Genomic DNA, 23,302 nt, shown 5'->3' with positions numbered 1-23,302 from the left:
TGAACTGTTTTAGATATTGGTGGGACTATTACTGAACAAATAGGGTACTGTTTCACTCATCACATCAATTTTGATTTATTTATCAGGCAATTCACATTAAATTGAAAATAAAACACATCATACTGTATACTGTGAAATTTTCGCGCTTTGGCAGAATAATCCAGTGTTAATTTCTCCCTTCACATTTGATTACTATAAATATAATGTTGCTTATGAATATTGGCTGAAATGATGAATTTGCCTTCATTATGGAGGGCGAAAATGGCGAAAAATTAAACTGCAGTGAAAATTGCCCAGTATGCAATATTGATAACAGAAACTACGGTTAGTCATACTGATGAGTACATGTTATAAGTACGATGGCCGTATTTACCCGTTTAGTAGGTTTACTGGAGTGGCGGATGCCTTTCCTGTCCCGACAGACGAAGCTGGGCACCTTGTCTAGACTGGAATTATGTTTGTTGTAGCCCACGTAGCGGAGGAATGTTGATAGCGCCCAGCACACAGCCTGCTCTCGGTCATTCTTAATATCCGTATCAGTTTGCCTGATGAATACAAGATGTCAGTCCTATTTTAATATCGGTATCAGTTTGCCTGATGAATACAAGATGTCAATCATATTTTAATACCCGTATCAGTTTACCTAGCAAATTTACAAGATGTTAGTCATTTGAAATTTCTATATCAGCTTGCATAGCAAATACAAAATGCATGTACTCATCGGGTGCATGGTTAACAAAACAAGTCAGAGTGTAAATTTTAGGCAATTCAAAATTGTCCCCGCCTTTTAACAAATTTCGGAATAAAACGGAGTAAAGGCACATTACTTTTTTATATACGGAAAGGAATTAAGACCTGAATTTTTGTTTACTTCATCTTAGTTTGCCATACACTGTTAACCAAAGAGGTACTCGATCACAAAATTTGGCAACTCAAAGTGAGGCAAATGCGACATGCTCGGTCAACAAAGGGCCATAACCCATATAGTAAGTTTTACTTTTGTACTTACGTCAACGTCTTTTCCAGGTGTCTTAACAGGTATTTTTCTATTACTTCCATTTCCTCTCGTTTCTTCATGCTGTCTCTCACTTCGTGAGCACCAAACATGTTACCCATACCTGTAACGAGAATCATACATTACAATTCATACGGTAGCTACACTTCAGCGTGAAATCTTCGGAGTTGGCCGTAAACAAAGGGTGATAGCGTAACTCTGCACATATTATTATGTTTGGACTTAGTTTACAAGGGTCAACATTTAAATCTTTTAAATAGTATCACTGATAAAATGAATCTTAACCCTTTCACCACCGTAGACCATAATGGACTTATCCAGATCAATGCATGGTAGAGTCTATTAAAGTTACATAGGGTTGAAAGGGTTAAATTCCTTTTACAAATATTGTTGTCTCAGCATATTTATCAATTATGGACTTCTGTTTGGGTGAATATGTAGTTATAATTATATGGACCTGAGAAAAGGATAGGATCCTGAAATAGTCAATGATGATTATCCTTTTCACCACTGCAGACCATAATGGACTCATCCAGATCAAAGCATGGTAGAGTTTACTTTAGTTACATAGGGGTTGAAGGGTTATTCATCCACAATGAACAAGCCTATGGAACATGAATATTAACCCTTTCACCACTGTTGACCCTAATAGACTGGCCCCGATCAAAGTATAGTAGAGTCTACTCAAGTTGCATAGGGGTGAAAGGGTTAAAAATGTGTCTGTATGGTGGGATACTTACCCATGTCTTTCTTTTGTCTAAACATAGTGAGTTGTGACTCGATTTCGTCGACAACTGCCTGGTGCGCGGTGAGGAAGAGGGCTTTCATGCCTTCTTCTTGTTCCAATCTCTCCAGGACTACTTTCACTCCTAATCCAATCTCCTCGTTAATGTTTAGTCTCAGGGGCTAATAACACACAGAGGCATATACTGTTTATACAACAAACATCAAAATGTATTATTCACAAACATCATTTCTAAATTTCAATTAACTTATACACATATACTTATTTCAAAAATATTAATGTACAAAAGTGAAAATGAAAACATGGCTCAGAAGAACGTGAAATACAGTTAGGTATAACATTTGGCAGAATGATCCAAATTTTTCCAATTTTGTTAATTCATGACTCAATAATCCCAGAATGGAAAGGTATTCATGACTCCATAATGACAGAATGGAGAGGCAGGTAGAAAGTCAATTTCAAGCAACTCTTCCTTTTGAATCCAGCAAAGTATCAGGTAAATTTGATGGCACAGAAATGCAATACTTACGGCTCCTTCGACTAGAAACGTAGAGTAAATTTCATATGCCCATTTCTTCCAGTCCTGGAGGCCGCCCTTGGCAGTATTATACAAACTGACCGTTACATAGAATAACTGTAAAAATACAATTTTAATGATCAGGGGCACAATAACTTCATGTATCAAAATCACATATGAACAAGATTCTCAAACTGATGCCATTTAAACAGGGCAGAGTATTGCAAGGCAATCCATAGTCCCTCCACCGGTAATGATTTCGATATATAACAAATAGTACACTTATGACAGGATGTACCTTCTGTTCGGAAAGTATCCTGATACATAATACAACATTAAAGGCATGTTTGTTATGGTCAAGTTGTTTTGTTGCCAAAAAAAGAAATTAGCAATATGGTAATATAAAGAAAATCTGGTTACTCCAGGTGAAATCGTACATAACATATGACCAGGACAAACTTTTTCAATAGTTAAGGTCGAAGGTCAAAGCATAGGTCACAGTGGGGTCGTAGTGACCTAATTCTTGCAATTTGCACTCGGCTATCCCAAGATGTCCATGTACACCAAATCTAGTTATGCCAGGTGAAATAATAAAGTGGATATTTTCCAGGTAAACTTCTCGGCCAGACGGACGGGCGGAGTGCAAACCAATGTTTGGTTTTTAAATCCAAAATGCACAAATGAATGTGATAACGATCCAATGTTAATCACAATGAGACATTGCATGTAAGACGTACTAACTGAAAGGCCATCCTCAATATCCAGGGTTACGCTCACTTTGGCTCTCTGCGCCCCTGAAATATGTCATAGCAATATTTAAGGCACATGGCTACAGCTATTTGATTGGTCTGACCAATCGCTAGGCTGATATCCGTCTTTTGACGATTAAGGAGGAGCGACACCCCCGCTGTCAAAGCCAGTCAATTTTACCGTCACGTGACTGAGAGATTCTTTTGATGTACATCAAAGGATCCAACTAGCCTTCTCATCTCATCCACAAGGTGGCGCACAGCAGGCCTTCAATTTTGCTATGACATATGATATTCCAGGGGTGCGGAGAGTGAAAGTGAGTGTAACCCCTGGAGTATCGAAGATGATCCATCATCCAAGTCAGCAACCTACATTTCACATATTAGTGTAGTCCTCCTTAACTTATTCACCCCTACATCTCTGAATTGGACTTGCCCAGTCATTGATCTGGTAAGGTTCAAATGTGACTTTAGGGGTGAATGAGTTAAGTAATACAAAATATGACCGAAATGTTGAAAGGATTGACTAACACACATACAGATGGAAAAGTCAAACACTAAATTTCCCTTCTTCCATTGCTCAGGGAATGTATTGTGACGGTAGTGATATCAACATCTTCATTTACAATTTACCAACCATCACTGCAGTCTCAGTTATAGCTACCAGATCAATTTAACATAGCGTACCATAGTCACAGTAATGAATGCCCGGCCTTTATCAATTGCAACCCTTAATTTTCCAGCGATTATTGAATGGTATCAGTGCCTCTTTGGCAAACACCCTCCAGGCTGGCCCTCTGCAGTTAACAAAATATGTCTTTACCTCAGACACAACAGCCTCACAACTGACAAGACTGTGTCCCAGTGTTAAGGAAGAAGAAGAAGAAGAAGATCCCAGTTTTATAGAAGAAGAAGCAATATAACTACTGGATACATTCAAGGGGAATATTTTTAAAATGTTCTTCTTCTTATTCTTCTTCCTCTTCTACTCCTTTCTTTTTACAGCAACTGACACAACCTATGTTTGTTATCTTAACAAGAGCCCCTTCAGTTAATATGCCTGGGCACAAATGACTGTATACCGGGAAATTTTCGCCCAGTCAAACTTTCGCCCTTCGCAACAATAATCCTGATTCGCTCAGTGTTCATTGTCGCCCTTCACATTTAATTCCTTTACTTATTATGCTATTAACTAATACTCGCTGTATTGATAAAATCGACAGGCGAAAAGGTCGAAAAAATCAAACTGCAGCGAAAATTTCCCGGAATACAGTATCGCGAAAACTGTACACAACATCATTTGTTTTTTGTGATCTATATATAGAAGATGACTCACAAAAGCAGAAGGGTCATGGTTCTCCACCAGGAGGAAGTTGAGGAAGATGGCTGTGTGGGCTGGCTTGTTGTCCAACTGTCGTAGACTGTTAAATGGACCGTGATCGTCTGTCTGTAAAAGAAGATAAAGGTTAGAGGTCAATCACACAGGTCAATGACAAAGGTTCTTAGGTCAGATATATTGGTAACAATTTCAACGTTGTACATTAAGTGTGTCATATCAAACCAATCATACATCTGTTTAGGTTTATATTGAGATAAATAAGATCACGTTGTAGGCTTTGATTTTCCCAAAAAATAATAATTGTATTTTACTATTTGTTTGTAGAGCATAAATTCTGACTTAAGCTGGTTTAACTCATACACCAATATGACCACAGCATGTAAATTTTATCCCTGAAGACACATTTCAACTCTTCCAATTCAAAGGGTGGATGGAATAGTTCATTATAAAATTTCGGGGGTGAATGAGTTACAATGGGGGAAAAAATGCTTTAGTCAGCAGTGAAATTAAGGGAAGGTAGTGAAGGCTAGGAACACAATGCTTCATATGACCTGGCTGCTTAAATGGATGGAATAAACTACCGTTTACCGGGAAACGTTTGCCCTTCGATGGTAAAAATGCATTTTCACCCAATATTAAATTTGTCCTTCACATTTAATTACTATGTATATTATGTTGTTTACAAATGTTTGATGTTATATCAACTCATTTATCCCTAAAATTTCATTATGAACTATTTCCAGCCTTTTGAATTGGAAGAGTTCAAATGTGTTTCTGGGGTGAATGAGTAACTTGCATGTAAAAACGTGAAAATTAAACTGCGGCAAAAAATTCCCAGATATATAGTATTTAAATATCATGGCCTTTGTTATGTTGAAAATTTGCTTATTTGAGTGTTGTTAATAAAATAACTAGCCAATCAATCGTTGAAGAATCTCCATATGTCTAATGTTAATATTGAGAGACCAGATTATGAGAGAATTAAAGTCCACTACGGGTGTTAAATTATGTTAGTGATAAATTGTACAAAGATTATGAATATAATTACAGTAGATACAGCTAATACAGGTGTTTACATGAATGTACAGAACAGGTGAGGGAAAAGAGATATAAAATCAGTTCCTACGTAACTATATACCTACGAAACATTTTTTTTTTAAATTATCTCCCTTTGATTGGCAATGCCTACACCATTTCAAAGGATGTTTTTATATTATTATTTATACATGGTAACATATTTAAATATAAATATAATTTTCAATATGGCCCTGTTTATCAGCTTAAATTTTACACAGTTATTTCCCTTCTTACAGGTTAAATGGCTTGATTCCTGTTTTATTGTCCATTATCATTGTCCTGAAAATCATATGGAAATTCTAAATGGAGCGCACAATTCATTTCGGCATTAAGATTAAATATTGTCCCTATAATATACAGGACTGCAAAATCACATCATCCCACAGCCTTTACTAGCTCCCAACCAACATAACAATTTATACACAAAACTTTCAGTGCTGTTCCTCTGCTAAAGTGGATTTATATTCCAGAATCAGAGGAAAAGTATCCCTGTCCCACTGAAGGTAAAAAACTAAAGAATTCCATAGTAGTTTTCTAACAGAGAGTAACCTCCCCTTAATTTTTCACCATAACAGGGCCAGAATAACCTCCCCTTAATTTGTCACCGTAACAGGGCCAGGGTAAAACTAGGTAGCTCAGCTGTTTAACACTTTAAAATGATCGGAGGACTTAGATCTAATGCTGGCTTTTATTTACACCTAGAAAAATGCTGTATAATCATTTTTGTCAATTTCATCTTTATTACAACCAAGCTTCCGCAGGATATAGCTTTCTTTTCAGAAATGATTTATCAGAGCTACAGTGATGCTGGGATAAAAAAAGTCTAATTGCACTTTTACAGTTTCAGGAAGTGGTATGGGATCCTTAAGCTAAAACCTACAAGACTCTTTCATGCCCTGGGGTGTAGGATAGTAAAATCCAGAGGGTGGAATTTCCCTTTCATATATCCTTGGGCATGAAAGAGTATTTTTCTCTCATTCCAACTACCAGAATAAGCTCAGAAACCATGGAAATGCATTTGGACTGGCCACCATTTTGGAAATATCAATTTTCCCCCGGAGCATTTCAGACGAAAACAAATGAGACAGCTAGATTGAGCACATCCCATATCTGCAAACAAAGTTTGCGCAGAAACATTTTATCAAATCTTTCTAAATATATCATAAAAGGTTTTAATTTTATCTTGTCGCCTTTTCGACATTAAGGCATCGGAGACTTCCAAATTCGCGACATCACGTCATTGTTGAGCCATTGTGACGTCACGTCACGTCACGTGAAATGGGGTGTAAGATAGAAATTTCCTACACCCCTTTCTTACTCTGGACAGCTCCATCTTACACACAGGGAAATGAGAAAAAGAGTATTTACTGTATACTGTATACTGTGTAATAGTGAGGGATATTGTGTGTGACAGATTATAATGACAGGGACAATGTGACCGGACATGAAAAAACAAATTCAACCCAAATTGTATCCTCAACCTTTTTGCCAAAATTTGGATGAAAATGGACCAAAATTCAGAATCATTAGTCTTGAATAGGTTTTTTTTATAATTTTTTAACAGGTGTCAATGTGAGGCCAGCTGTCTTTCATATCAAGATGGTATTAGGTCAGAGGTTAGTTTGTGAGTGAAGGTTCAGAGGTCACAATTAGTGAAAACATACATAAGAGGTCAAATGTCGGATTTAATGAGAATAAAGATATGAGATCAGAGGTCAAAGGTCACAGACCATGAAAGTGGATGGTCACACTATAGGTTTTATGAAAGGTATATGAGGTCAAATTTGTATGATTGTGAGAAGAGTTCAGAGGTCAAAGTTTGCATGATTGTGATAAGAGGCCACAGGTCAGATAGAAATAAAGAGGTTTGAGGTTATTGTGTTAATTCCTCTAAATGTTATCCAAGTCTAGCCTCTTTGAAATATGTTAGGTCAAAGTTCATTTTCATGTCAGAGATCAAAGTTCAGTTTACAGAAGGCAAATGTGAGCTAAGAGGTTTGATCCAGTTAGGAGGTATGACCTCAGAGTTTAAACTTGTTCAAAATATAAGGTTAAAGGTCAGAGTTTAGCTGAAGTGTAAGCAAAAAGGTTAAAGGTCAGAGTTTAGCTTGCAAAAAGGTTAAAGGTCAGAGTTTAGCTTAAGTGTAAGCAAAAAAAAGGTCTGAGTTTGAAAGAAGTTGAGATGAGGTCAGTATATTAAAATGAAAAGGGGAATTAAAGTGCCATAGCCATGATAAAAGCAATGTAAACCTCGAGAGTCTGTAGTCGGGCGAGGAATGAGGACACAACAGGTTGGGAGGTCTTCCTCTCCAACGACAGCTGAAAGTAACATCATACTGACCATGTTAGCTAGCTACACTCGGACAAGTTCACTAGGCTAATTATTAAATCATTTTAGTGGAACTGTATTCAGCAAAAATATCGTATATATTTATATATATATATATATATATAAAAAATATTGATAGGCAGAGAAAGTAATTTTTTATAAGATGTATTTGTCAGTAGGGCAATGTAGCAGAAAAATAAACATTCTACCAGCAGAGTGGCTATTGGTTGCACCAACAAATTATTTCATGGGGCAAAAACTCACAAGGCCAAAATATTTCAGGGGAGATAACCCTATTGAGCCTAAATAAATTTAAGGATCCCTGTCCCACTGCACTGTGGTTTTTCTATATTTACATTTTGTATGCTTGGACCCATTGACAATGCCATTTTTGCATAACACAGGTGACCTCATCACTGCGTATTGATACACTACAATGACGAAGCACAGGCGTACTTGGTTCACGTCTGCCGTGAAACACTGCCCTTGATGTAGATTTGTAACGCTAATATGATTGGCTTGATTTTGAAGCTTAATTAAGGTGTGTAAAGAATGTGATATAAATATACGACTTGTATAAATTCTACAAATTAGATTTTGAAAGTGGAACTATATTTTGTTTTGTTGTGATGCTGTTGCTAGGACCCCGGAAAATTTATTTTTTCAACATTCATGAGGTCATAACAACATTGGCTTTCTGGACATATTTAACATGAATTGTGTTCAGAATATGTCCAGAAAGCCAATGTTGTTATGACTTCATGAATGTTGAAAAAATACACTTCATTCCTTAAATAAACAGCAACCTCCCATTTACTTACAATGTGATGTAACTGAAGCATAGTTGGGCCACTACACTGTGGTCAACCAATGGCTCACTCAGATAGTTTAGCAGTCTTTATTTTTGAAAATCAAGCCCCGCCTGAGGCGTTTTCTTTTTCTCGTAACACTGTTGTTGATTATAGTTTATTTATTTCATCTAAATAAAAAACAAAACATACAAATTCCCACAAGGTAAGGTTTTCTTTTCAGAAATGATTAATATAAACTTTAGACACACCAAAAGAAAACACTTTCCAATACTTATTTACAGTTTATGGCAGTTGTACCAGGATCCTTAACTCATTCACCCCTAAAGAAACATTTGAAATCTTCCAACTCAAAGGTTGGAAAAGTTCATTACGAAATTTCAGTGGTGAATGAGTTAACTCACAAGGTTTGAATAAAGGAAGATATCAAATTATTTTAATTTTATTCCGGGGTACATATATGTTTCTTTCATACGTTGCCCAGTCAACAGCTATAATACAGCTGGCCGGGTACATACATGAAAGTATTATTAGTAGTATCACAGCTGTTATATCCCCTTAGCCCATATATGTAGGTAAAATGTTTTCGTAATAAATTATTATTTGCTTATAATCTCAATCTGCCTTTGAGTCTTTTGTTCATAAATTGAAACTTATGTACATAAGTGTGGTTTATGAACTAAGACAAGTCTACCTTTTCACACGCAGGCGCTTTAGGCAGTTAGGTCAGCTATGGTCAGTTTCAGCCACGTGACACGGTGGTCAAGTACAGTCAGTGATTGGTCAGTTCAGTCACGTGACTCAGTCTTTGTTTGGGTCAGTTTCAGCAGCAGGTTTGCAGTAGATTTGTATGTCTGATTATTTCGTGACCCACCGCCCTCCCCAACCAACCAACCACAAGACTATTTCAGGTGATGCCTGGGGATATAATGGCTGTTTATAATAAGGCATTTATGTGAGTAAACACTTGCCAGCTGTTTCCGAGCATGGAAAATCACACCTCCCCCTTCCATTAAGGAAGTTAGGGATGGTGGCCCGCTCTGCAGCAAGTTCCTTTAAACATTCTATTCTTTAAACTTGTTTCGAAGGGGCAGTTACTCATTTTGTAATTCGTAATCCCCCAAGAATTTTATTCCGGGGTACATATATGTTTCTTTCATACATTGCCCCGTCAACAGCTATAATACAGCTGGCCGGGTACATACATGAAAGTATTATTAGTAGTATCACAGCTGTTATATCCCCTTAGCCCATATATGTAGGTAAAATTTTTTCGTAATAAATTATTATTTGCTTATAATCTCAGTCTGCCTTTGAGTCTTTTGTTCATAAAAAAATATTTTAATAGGTTATCTCCCCTGAAAAATAGTTTTTCACACTTTGTAGAAATGGTTGTTACAAAACATAGTGCAGTGAAAAGGTTACGATGAAGACGGTGCAAAACAGACGCACTGTGACATTTAAATATGAAGCATTTAGCAGAGTACAGGTCAAAATAAGAATAACGTGAGTTAGTTTAGAATCAATGTAAGTTAAGCCACTGCAGAAATATCCTCAAATGTCAAAAATGCCAATGCTCTATATCTCAATTCTTTCTTTCTACTTCTAAAATTCCTGAGGAAATTTTGATATATGTAAATGGTTTTTCAATGTATTGATATTCATGTTGTCAGGGTTGTAAGGGTTTATTCACCCCTGCTATTCAACCTTCAGTGTGAAAGACTGATATTAATATTGTAACGTTTCTTCAACCCTGCAAAGATGTGATGCAAACTATTTAACTCATTCACCCCTAGTCACATTTGAACTCTTCCATTTCAAAGATTGGAATTGTTCATTCTGAAATTTCAGGGGTGAATGAGTTAACACAGGCAAATATTGACAAGGGAGGTAACTTTTGACAAGGGAGATAACTGCTGACAAGGGGGATTATATTGTAGCTATGTGCATGAAAAAACAATTAATTGTACTGACTATTCACGTTACTTTAAAAGGGAGATAACTGTTCAAAATTGCAGGTAACTGTACAAAACTGTAAAAATATTGGAGATAGCTGTTGAAAAAGGAAAAGTACTATTGTTAAGAAATATTAATGTGCTGATGATATATACTGAATGAATAATGAGGGTTTTATGTCTTTGAAACAACTTAATTTATATGACAACATGTCCACAACCCAAAGGAGTGCTGGTTGGTGATAGTGTTGCTTTAATGCCTCTTAAAAGTGTCATTTCACTGAAATTTCATGATTTGAAAATCATAGAGGGTGCAGACAAGGGAGGTAACTGCTGTCGAGGAAAGTAAATCTTACCTGTGCATGTTCCTCATCGGATTGGAACTCATCGTCCTCCATGGCTATGATAAACTGCTGAGGTCGGTCAGCTTTGCTGGGGTTCACAGTTGGATCCTGAAAATACACAACATCTGACATAATGCATTAACTCATTCACCCCTTAAGACACATTTGAACTCTTACAATTCAAAGGTTGGAATAGTTCATTATAAAATTTCAGGGGTGAATGAGTTAAAGCTACTTGAAATTACTTTATACCAATTGGAATTATTGCTCAAGAAGCACTGCTCAAATATTGACATTTGCTCTTTTTATAAACTAGACACCTAAGGGAACTTACATATCAACTTTGAGAAAGAACTCTCCATTACTTTCTGAGAAATACCGATAACAAACCATAGCTGTAATAATTTAAGATGTCCGTCTGTTGGCAATTTTTTTAGCCGACCAGTCTCAAAAGTTAATATGCACAACAAAGTACCAAGGGGAACCTACATTTCAAATCTGAGATAGATCCCTCTAGTTTCTTTCTGAGTAATAGTGGCTACAAGAATTGTTTAAGGATGTACCAGGGAAACAGGGTCATTTGAATAGCCCACCATCTAATGATGGTGGGCTTAAAACGCAAATATTTGTTTCAGATTTAGCATTTTTACCTAGCCTATATATTTTTGGAATTATGTATGTGTAACAGAAGTCATTATATATGCCTCCCCTAGGAGTCGAACCCGAGACCTCTGGTTTACCAGTCCTACGCTCTACCGAATGAGCTGAAGAGAAATTCTCCCCTAGCCGAGTCAGTAGGAAGCGGCTAGTATTTTAACAGGGTCACATATGAAACACACCTTTCTAGGAATTTGGACTTATTCTGCTGTCTTTCACTTATGACACTGTTTTTCAAACAGGTGAGATTATTCTGTTGTTTCTATCCGCTAAAAACTTGCCTTGTACGTCACAGATTCAGTACATGTTTTATGAAAACAATTAATGAGAACAAATCATCAAAAGGTCAAACTGATAAAATACCAAGAAACTTTACTGAAAGACTTTATGACCCCAGATACCTAAAAATAATATTCAAGAGCCATCTTCAAGAATAAGTCATGAAAAATATCAACATTTTCTTTAAAAACAACATTTCAGATATATTGAAGCTCTTTGAAAATATTTGGAAAAATCTTAAAAAATACAAAGAAAATGTTTGAATTTTGAAAAATAAATCAAAAAGTCAATAAGGAAATTTTCAAGAGCTGTTACATTTTCCAGTAATAAAAGATCGACTATTTCCATGATTTTATAGCATTAAATGTGAGTTGTCTCCCTTAGACTGGTGGCTGCATAACAGATATCCAGCCAGATATGACATTTTTATGACTCTTAACCCTTTCACCAATGTAGATCAAAATGGACTCATCCATACCAATGCATGGAAAAGTCTACTAAAGTTGCATAGGGGTGAAAGGGTTAAAAGGTTCACAAATGCAGATGGTTTACAAAAAGCAGAATCTTAAGTTACATCTATACTTATAATTATAATTTTACAACAATACTTTTTTTCCATTTAACATATTTTTAAGGAGATTTTCAAAATTAAAATCAAAATCAGTCAGAGGTTAATGAATATTGTTCCATATAATAAAAAAAAGTTGACCTGTATGTAAATGCACAAGTTAATTAACTGTGTCATTCCAGAGAGGAGAAATCTAGATGATAAGTATGGAAATATCCTTACATCTACATTTGTGGTCTCCTCTACGAGGCGGGAGTTGGCGGGATGTGTTGGTGTGGGCGACGCGTTTGGACTGTGCGACGGTGAGTCGGAGAAACTACCACCATCAACTGCACTGCTGGGCAACGACGAAGACTGAAACAACAAAGACAACAAATCAGTCAAGTAATTCAGGCGATCTTCCCTGTTAAACAGTTCAGACTCAGTCAAGTAATTCAGGCTATCTTCCCTGTTAAACAGTTCAGACTCAGTCAAGTAATTCAGGCTATCTTCCCTGTTAAACAGTTCAGACTCAGTCAAGTAATTCAGGCTATCTTCCCTGTTAAACAGTTCAGACTCAGTCAAGTAATTCAGGCTATCTTCCCTGTTAAACAGTTCAGACTCAGTCAAGTAATTCAGGCTATCTTCCCTGTTAAACAGTTCAGACTCAGTCAAGTAATTCAGGCTATCTTCCCTGTTAAACAGTTCAGACTCAGTCAAGTAATTCAGGCTATCTTCCCTGTTAAACAGTTCAGACTCAGTCAAGTAATTCAGGCTATCTTCCCTGTTAAACAGTTCAGACTCAGTCAAGTAATTCAGGCTATCTTCCCTGTTAAACAGTTCAGACTCAGTCAAGTAATTCAGGCTATCTTCCCTGTTAAACAGTTCAGACTCAGTCAAGTAATTCAGGCTATCTTCCCTGTTAAACAGTTCAGACTCAGTCAAGTAATTCAGGCTATCTTCCCTGTTAAACAGTTCAGACTCAGTCAAGTAATTCAGGCTATCTTCCCTGTTAAACAGTTCAGACTCAGTCAAGTAATTCAGGCTATCTTCCCTGTTAAACAGTTCAGACTCAGTCAAGTAATTCAGGCTATCTTCCCTGTTAAACAGTTCAGACTCGGTCAAGTAATTCAGGCTATCTTCCCTGTTAAACAGTTCAAATCAGTCAAGTAATTCAGGCTATCTTCGCTGTTTAACAGTTCAAATCAGTCAAGTAATTCAGGCTATCTTCCCTGTTTAACAGTTCAGACTCGGTCAAGTAATTCAGGCTATCTTCCCTGTTAAACAGTTCAGACTTCGTCAAGTATATCAGGCTATCTTCCCTGTTAAACAGTTCAGACTCGGTCAAGTAATTCAGGCTATCTTCCCTGTTATACAGTTCAGACTCGGTCAAGTAATTTAGGCTATCTTCCCTGTTAAACAGTTCAGACTATCTTCAAGTCACTCCTGAAAAAGACAGTTTATTATTACAGTCATAATTGAAATTTTCAGTGAAAAACAGCAATTTCCACATGAGGAATTTTACACTGTTATTGACTGTTTACAGACTTCCAATTTAACAGTGTTAAAATTTGAATATATTTAACCCTAGTCCAGCACTTATCCAGGATACAGCTATTTTTAAAGTACTTTTCAACTCTCAAGTATTGACTTCAATTTCAGCACTTTAACTGGGTTTTATTAACCATGTTATATAACATCCGGGACTTCATAACCATCTCTCTATAGAAAATAAATTAATATTTACACAAAATGAGCCTCTAACCCTAGCAGTTTTTATTTGTTTGACCAATGACAATTTTTTGTATGTGAACTATTTCTTAATAAAATGAATGTACAGTATTTTCATCAAATCTCAGATAAATGAAGCAGAAGCCATTACTGATCTGAAAAAAAACCTTTGGTTGAGTGCATTTTAACATTTTCAACAATTTCAAAAGAATGAGTTTGTTGTATTGTATACCCTTGTTTACACAGTTTCCCTCTTTTGGAGGGAATCACCTTGTAATTCAATTTTTATTTTTATTTTTAAACCCAGCACAATTTTCTTAATTTTGGTTTTGAGCTCAAGCTGTATCTCAACCCGTCAACACCATCAGATTTTACACCATCTTTTTGTCCAATAAAAGTCATTTCATGTAATTTTTTACACACCTTTTTTATTTTTCCATTTCCATTTCCATCAGAAAAAAAAAGATTATTATAGCTCTGCCACATTCTTATTTTCAGTTCATCCTAGAGTATAGCTATCTCCTTCTACTCACCTGTAAATTGAAATTAATATACCACTCTTGCAAGGTTCCAGATGATCTAGATTTGACTACATTCATTAATATGTAAGGTACCAGTTACCTCCAGGTAAAACACAAACATTTTGCTAACCCTGAACACTTACACAAACATTTTGCTAACCCAGACTGGAGCCAGAGCGCCTGGAGGCGACAGTGTGTGTTGGCCTTTGGCGTACATAAGTACAGTTTGTACCAATTAACTCATCCCTTTTCTATCAACAATATTCAACACGCTACACACACGTTCCAGTAAACATGCTCGTGTCTGTCAACAAGTGGCAGTGTTAGGGTTTCATGAACTTTTTGTTTCACCATAAATAATAAACCAACACAAAACACCTTCCATGCCAGGCAACATCTCTCACGTCCAATCAGCGACGGATAACGAATACGTTGTTAAACAAAGTTGGTAACCATTGTGACAAAAAGTGTCCCACAGAACTTTAATGCTGTACGTATCATGCGTTTGACTGATGAATTGATATCTGTCTATCCCTATATCTTTCACCACTCATCCTTCTCTCCATCCCCTCATATTATTCACTATTCTTCTCTTCCACTTACATCATCTACACACATATTTCAATTTCTGACATCACTCATGACCTCAATCATTCTCTTCCTAACACAATCTTTTCATCCCTCTAACATCATCTTTCTATCACTTTCCTAATACCAACTTTCTATCTGTTTTTTAACACAGTATTTGTATCCGTTTCCAAACAACAACCTTCCTTCCGGCCGGCTCCTAATTCCATCTCTCTATCCCTAACACCATCTCTCTATCCCTTACACCATCTCTCTATCCTTTACACCCTTTCTCTATCCCTTACACCCTCTCTCTATCCCTAACACCATACTCTATCCCTTACACCATCTCTCTATCCCTAACACCATCTCTCTATCCCTAACACCATACTCTATCCCTAACACCATCTCTATATCCCTTACACCATCTCTCTATCCCTTACACCATCTCTCTATCCTTACACCATACTCTATCCCTAACACCATCTCTCCATCCCTTACACCATCTCTCTATCCTTACACCATACTCTATCCCTAACACCCTTTCTCTATCCCTTACACCATCTCTCTATCCTTTACACCCTTTCTCTATCCCTAACACCATTCTCTATCCCTAACACCATACTCTATCCCTAACACCATCTCTCTATCCCTAACACCATCTTTCTAGCCCTAACACACTCTCTCTTTCCCATACACCATCTCTCTATCCCTTATACCATCTCTATCCCCAACACCCTCTCTCTATCCCCAACACCATCTCTCTATCCCTAACACCCTCTCTCTATCCCCAACACCATCTCTCTATCCCTTACACCATCTCTCTATCCCTAATTCCATCTCTATATCCCTTAAACCATCTCTATATCCCCCACACCATCTTTATGTTCCTTCCCTATAGCCTTCCCTCTATTAAGCCCTATCCAGTGTACCGGGTCGCACGTATACCTGTCAGCGACTTATTACCTGTATCACGTTATGTCAGGTGTGGGGGAGACCACATTAAACCATGCACAGGTAGGTCGCGCCTGACTGGCGGTCACACACCAGCGAACACGACTATTACATGCACCATCGTCATGTAATATAAATTTCACTAGACAGTGTCAACTATTTGAAATCCATGCATCTGAGACGTGTATAGGTCTGACTGTATATATAGTCACATACAGACACGGTATATATATTGTCTACTTATATGTCATAAACCTAACAAACCTCAAGCTCTTTATCAAAGTTATAAACTTACATTCCCTTCAAATCTCTGTTTACAAGAATTTTCCAAATCCTTTCAATACCTGAGCAATAAAATGTCTGTTAATTGTAGAATATCCAATCCCTTCAAATTCCTATGCACAATTTTATTTGAGAAATGTTAGCTTGTAACCTTGCATATTTTTAAAACAACAATATGGAAACAGACTATAGATTTTTAAAAGTATTTGGAAACTTCATTTTATTAGAAAAATATCAATGTTGTAGTGTTTGTAAAGTTCTAAACAACAATTTGAAAACAGACTATAGATTTTTACAGGGTATTTGAACATTTTTTTTTTTTAATCTAGTTTAATAAAGTTAAATGAATCAAAATTTTAACAGAGTCCATCTCTAGTGCATAGTTGTAAATAAATGAGTAGCACAGATGTGAGGTTTATTTTAAGCGAGTTTGTAGACATATCTTTGACAACATTAGATATTGTTTATATATCTTATCAATTAATTGTATGTGGTTTTACGTTTGAACCTTGACACCTTTGAAGTCTATGAACAACTTTTCTATAGACTTCTTTAACTCATTCACCCCTGAAATTCTGTAATGAACTATTCCAATCTTTGAATCAGAGGAGTTCAAATATGTCTTCAGGGGTGAATGAGTTGAGGGAAATAAATGTCTAAAATGCTGATTTGTCTAGAAATAGATTATTTCTGACTCAATTTTTTTTCAAAAACCCAAAACAAGGTTCTTCTGTAATTGCGTATAATACAAGTGTTTGTATCCCCGATGTTAATATTTACATATGATAACAAATCACTCCTTAAACTTTTATCCAACACATATTTACATATTCCTAAACATGTTGGTGAGGCCAAACAAAACAGGTCTTGTGGTCCAGTCTTTTTGTTTGTTTTTGTTTTAGTAGAGGGGAGGGGGGGTCCCACAGATGGGTGTAGACAAAATGAACAGTTACATAGGCAAGAATTAACGACATAATTGAAAATCACACAGGAATACATGCCTTGAATTAATACATTCAGCTGTTTTTGTATTATTAGATTTTAATATTCTATTGATGTAACAATGAATTTCATTGTTTTCTTGTTTTTTTTTAGACCTAACACCATGTTGAACTATATTAACTTGCTGGATATCATCAACTGAACTCGATTTACAACAGTAAAACCATGATATATATTCATTCACCTTACCTACAAACAACGTCTATGACCTTCACAGAGACTGTAGTACATGTAAATATTTTGGAACCTCCAGCATTGCACTGCTTATTCCTACCATTGACAATTTTCAAGATCAAATCCCCTTTTCGAAAGCTTTAAATATTGAAACATTCCTTAGACGGACAAACATGTATATTTAAACGCAAATTTTAATACTTAAATGTCATACAGTTGATTTGGATCATTTTGAAAAGTTTACATGTTGATATGCCATGCAATTAACTCATTTACCCCTGAAGATGCATTTGAACTCTTCCAATTCAAAGGTTGGAATAGTCCATTATGAAATTTCAGGGGTGAATGAATTAATTAACAGGCTTAGCCTGCATTTTTACTCTCTATGACCACGATTGCATTGTTGAGCACTAGACAGGTACAAAATGTATGTGGAACACATAGTTTTTTCTATTTGGCCTCGATCATTTCCTCCTGTTCAGTCAGCATGTTCAGCGTTGGTGATTACGTAACCGTGGTGATTACCTAACCTTTAAATAGAACCTACAGTTGTTCCTCCCTGACTAGGCATCCAAGTGCAAGTATAAACACACCACTTTACCTCATTCACCCCTGAAATTTCATAATGAACTATTCCAACCATTGAAATGGAAGAGTTCAAATGTGTCTTCAGGGGTGAATGAGTTAAGGTAGACAGACCATCTGGGATCGATCAGTTTATCATATTATCGCAAATGACTGCACCATCCAAGATGCAATGTGCTTTAATAATGCCAAGAGTTTGAATGATATAGAAAAAAAATCATCTCCAAAACCAAGCATTAAGTGAATTTGAGAGAAAGTGAGCTCCTTGGGCAAAATATTTCTGCCAACTAAGCATTTAGTGAATTAAAGAAAGTGAGTTTGTTTGGCATAACTATTCTGATTGTATATATATATAGAACTTTTCAATAGTGATGAAAATGTTAAAGTGAAATAATAAGCAAAATGGAAAGAAGAAAAAAAAGTAAAGAAAAAATTTGCCAGACATGAAGGCCCATTATGGCCCACTCAGGCCACTAAACCGTCCAAAACTACAGATTAAAGATTCCTGAATAAATATTTTTTGTCATTTACCATACCAAACCCGATTTCATTCAAAATAATAACCCATTTCACCACTGTAGACCATAATGGACTAATTAATCCATATCAATGCATGGAAGAGCCTACTAAAGTTACAGAGGGGTGAAAGGGTTAAAGACTGGTTTTTTTAATCAAATTTTTGTATCGGACTACATGTACTGTTAAGTTGAATCAAGACTTCTCTCTTTAAAACTATATAGTTTTACCTTAATCATGTTTAAAGTTCTCTGTATTTCAAAATAAGATTTTTTATCTGTGCGATGCATCTGTAACAGCAGAGAAAACAATTCACAAATAGAATCTAAATGTCAAGTTTTACCATGTGGTGGTTTGCCTGATCTCTTAAATGTGATTCCCTTCACCTTTATTGACTAATCAACTGTTTGATGACCTAAGCAGACCTATCTGAACAAATTGTTCTAATTCAGAATTAATTTAACACATATTTAAATGCCCATACATTGTTTCAAAATATTAAGGATCCATGTACAATCCTTCAAGCTGACAGTGCAAGTTTAAAAGCTATCAATTGAGATTTAATATTTTTTTTTCTGGTTTTGAGATCTTCCCCAGTTCTGGTTTTGAGATCTTCCCCAGTGACTATCTCTTCCGGTTATCGTTTCTAAGGAAGCGCCAACATTTTAGTTTGTCCATGTTTGTTAATGAGTATTCATTGGCTCTATAGATATATATTTCTAAGTGTGGTTCCAATAAGTAAAGACTGACCATTGTCCACTGACATGACCATGCTATACTGGTCAGTCTCACACCTAACAATACATGGTTACAATTAAATATATAAAGGCCCTTTTACTAATTTACCCACAATACGAAAATACTATCATAATGATAACAATATATTCTTACAATATCACTATCAAATAGCCTTACAACTTTCTATTTCTGAAATCTTTTATTTTTCTGTACCAGGAGTTTCCTTCTATTTTCTTTATCAAATATCTTTTACAATTTACGTTCCAAAATATCCCTTTATTTCAAATACTTAAATATTCTTTCATTTCCTGTATCAAAATATCACAGCTTTTTCCACACAACTGCAAAATTTCCACAACTGAAATATCCCTATATTTTGCACTGCCAAAACATTCTTAGATTTTGTATAGGCAAACAAATCATTAGCAATTTCTTCCTTCATTTCTTAAATCCCACTTAAAAATGTGTCATGAACGTACAAAGACTGGTAAACAGAGAAGGTGGAATCACTGATATTATTGACCGTTTTTGGATCATATTATTCCAGTTTCAATTTATTTTTTCATTTTTGGATTTCTCAACATCAGCCAATTCATTCAAAGTCTCTTTTGGATCTTGAAGTCCCTCTTGAGTATCTGAGTCCCTAAAACTCTTTAACTCATTCACCCCTGAAGACACATTAGAACTACTCTGATTCAAGAGGTGGAATAGTTCATTACAAAATTTCAGGGGGGAATGAGTTAAGTCTCAAAATTCCATCAGTATCACTGCAAGTACCCCGAGATATTTGTGGTGAATTACTGACTCAACAGCATTGGGTGTCCCTTAATCTCTCCCCCAACCCCCAAACAATATTCTACAATTTTGTGTACAGAAACAGGGATGCAAACAAAACAAGATTCTCCTCAAAACAAAAACAATCCAACAGATTGAGATGGTGAAAGGTGATGCCCTTTGACCCCAGGGTGGGCGTGACAAGCCGACCTCCGACCCAAGGTTGGACACAACATCATGCCCTCGGACCCTAGGTGGGCGTTACATGCTGCCCTCCAAACCAAGGGTAGGCAAGGCATGCTGCCCTTGACCTGAGGGCGGGCACAACATCATGCCCTCTGACCTGGGTGGGCGTGACATGCTGACCTTCGACCCATGGGCAGGGTGACATTGGTACTATGAGTGGGCCCAGTGTTAGTTGCCATACAAAAAGCACACGCATTGACCTTTACCTTCTTTATCTTATTAAACATCCGTCGTTTGGTACTCGCCATAACTCGCTACAACAGACACAGCGACTAGTGGTCAACACCAGCTACGCCACATAACACAAACATGTACAAAATTAGACGCTAACATTCTAGGACACTTTACAGTTAGGCCACAATTGATGTTAATGTTATAGAAAATAAAATAAAACATATTATAGGTGTCCTGTACTGGCTTAACTCATTTACCCCTGAAGACACGTTTAAACTCTTCCAATTCAAAGGTTGGAATAGTTCATAATGAAATTTCAGGGGTGAATGAGTTGACCCTTTCACCACTGTTACCCTAATGGACTCATCCCAATCAATGCATGGTAGAGTCTACTAAAGTTACATAGGGGTGAAAGGGTTAACGGAAACAATCCAGAGTTAGCAATACTGCACAAAGTTAAAGTGAAATACTGGTTGAATCATGTGGTACAGTTATAGGGAGACTTTTCAGCAGCCAAGACAGCACAGTGTGTTTGTGAAGGGTCATCGCTAGCGGAAGGACGAAAAATGATCAGCTATTTTTAAAAGTGCGGCAGGTGGGAAGGTCTTAGGAACATTTTAATATGTACCTTCTAGAGCAATGGAAGCAAGATAGTAGAGCACAGACAATACAGATAGGTCCAAGCTATAACAGATTGTCCTGGACAGTATCTCAATTTGACTCTGAAGTCATTACTTACGATAGAAACTAACATGCAGGTACTTTTGGCAATTTTTTTTTTTTTCCGCTTAAAAAAATTCTTCACTTCTATGTTAAATGTCAATACATGTACAATCAAACTAAATCAAAGTAACTACAAATAAACTAAAATGGCATTAGTACAGAACAGAACTTGAAAGTGTGTCTCTATGGCTGAAGGCGGGTTAGGACGTGAGGGTATTTTATACGGAATGCAAGCACCAGGCACACAGTACCTCAGGGCTGACACCTGGGCGCGACCCAGTCTTTAGAATAACTGGATCTCGGTTCCGAGATCCTGCGTCGGACTGGGACCGCGAAACCCCAGCTCGGGTATCGGCTGGCAGCTCCTCACTGGCGTAAACTGCAACCGGCGTGGACCCTGTTTTCATATGTTTGGGCCCACCTTTCAGCTGTGACAGAAGTAATACACATTTAACCTTGTCTCCTGACCAGCTGAAGAATGAAATAACCTGTCAAAAATGACCACATATTTCCCTCGAAAAACTTTCGTCAAATGAACAAAATCATCCTGTCCGAAAATGAAATGGAACCTCTGTCCAAATTCCTTCACAGTTATGCAAACCTGCTCATGCAACCACCTCTATCAACTCATTCACCCCTACATATTTAAACTGGACTTGCCCAGTCCATGATTTGGTAAGGTTCAAATGAGACTATAGGGATGAATGGGTTAAGAGACCATGTTGTAAGTAGGGACTCCATTGTAAATTGAACCTGTTTTTAACTCATTCACCCCTGAAATTTCATAATGAACTTTTCCAACCATTGAATTGGAATGGTTCACATGTGTCTTCAGGGGTGAATGAGTTAAAGAGACCACTGGTCTTTTCATAGAGGTTTGGCCGCATACATATTTGTACCAGCAGGGAATCGCTTCATAAACAGTAAACTCCACAACATAATGTCTACAGAAAACTGAATTCCCAGTCCCCTTGTACAGTTACAAAGTTATTGTCTCATACCAGTTTACTCAAATATTTCAAATACAGATTACTGTAGTTTCTCTCACTATATTTATATTGGGAACAGGGCTTGGCTAACGAAAAACTGTTTCACTTTCCGGTATTCAATAACAGTAGCAATTATTTGTTTACAATTGATTGTTTACATTGTTTACACTTAAACTATCATGAGCTGTAAATGTTTTTTCTTTCTATTAATTTCGGAACTTATAGATGAATATTTGAAATAATTTCTAAAATTGGACCCAACAAAAGCACTGCTGATATACTCTGTATCTTAACCTTATTCACTCTTTCATTCACCACAAAATAAGAAGACAATGTATTGATATTTTATGAAGTTCCAACAGAGTTGAGACAAAGGTTCTTACCCATGGTGTGGCCTCTCCTGAACCTGTATCAGGTGACGAAGTCTCGCCCAGGGATAACGGCAACTGTAAAATATTTATACCAGGTTTCATAACTTTGTACATATCATCATTTTTACTAAGTGTGAACATACTCATACATGTCAACATTTGTGTATCAACAGTGTGTGCAGATCCACACTGTTATCATGTAAAAATTGTCAACACTTGATGATATATATCAACACTATGTGCAGGTCAACACTCAAGATGTTGACACTGTCAACAAGTCAAAATTGTCAAAACTCTGTATATACCTTAACACTGTCAAGATGTCAAAACTGTCAACACTTGTCTCAATGTTGTACAAGTAAAAACAGTCAACACTTGTCAACAAGTGTTAAAATGTAGTACATGTCAACATTCAACAATGTGTTAATATATTGTGCATGTCAAACTGTCAACATTTGTCAACAATACATGTCAACACTAAAGATATGCTGACATTTTCAACACGTCAATGTTGTCAACATGTGTTCACACTTTTTGTTAACATCCAGACTGTCAACACTGTTATTGTCCAACTCTACAGATTTGTCAACACT

At 36.6% G+C, this 23,302-nt stretch overlaps 1 protein-coding gene across 17 annotated transcripts in view; it reads right to left on the bottom strand.

Moving 5' to 3' along the window:
* Positions 1-23,302, bottom strand: part of LOC110465684 (rho guanine nucleotide exchange factor 11-like) — a 140,657-nt gene that overhangs the window by 45,140 nt on the left and 72,215 nt on the right. For 12 of the 17 annotated variants that reach the window (XR_002464641.1, XR_002464640.1, XR_002464639.1 and 9 more), the window contains 11 exons: positions 22,722-22,784; positions 21,601-21,777; positions 20,659-20,706; positions 12,606-12,737; positions 10,892-10,987; positions 7,693-7,761; positions 4,363-4,473; positions 2,290-2,394; positions 1,756-1,921; positions 1,010-1,118; positions 374-545 (listed from right to left, as the gene is read on the bottom strand). Coding sequence is in view for 14 of the 17 variants with exons in the window: in XM_021521660.1 (XP_021377335.1) it covers positions 374-545; positions 1,010-1,118; positions 1,756-1,921; positions 2,290-2,394; positions 4,363-4,473; positions 7,693-7,761; positions 10,892-10,987; positions 12,606-12,737; positions 20,659-20,706; positions 21,601-21,777; positions 22,722-22,784 (1,248 nt within the window). In the remaining 3 variants the exon portion in view is untranslated. The remainder of the gene's footprint in view (positions 1-373; positions 546-1,009; positions 1,119-1,755; positions 1,922-2,289; positions 2,395-4,362; positions 4,474-7,692; positions 7,762-10,891; positions 10,988-12,605; positions 12,738-20,658; positions 20,707-21,600; positions 21,778-22,721; positions 22,785-23,302) is intronic. The other 5 variants (XM_021521654.1, XM_021521656.1, XM_021521659.1 and 2 more) reach the window with 5 other exon arrangements.

Source organism: Mizuhopecten yessoensis, unplaced genomic scaffold (genome assembly GCF_002113885.1).
Source record: "Mizuhopecten yessoensis strain PY_sf001 unplaced genomic scaffold, ASM211388v2 scaffold11097, whole genome shotgun sequence".
In the NCBI taxonomy this organism is placed as follows: Eukaryota; Metazoa; Mollusca; class Bivalvia; order Pectinida; family Pectinidae; genus Mizuhopecten; species Mizuhopecten yessoensis.
Note: the sequence above shows the minus strand (reverse complement) of the source record. Positions and strands in the feature narration are given on the sequence as shown.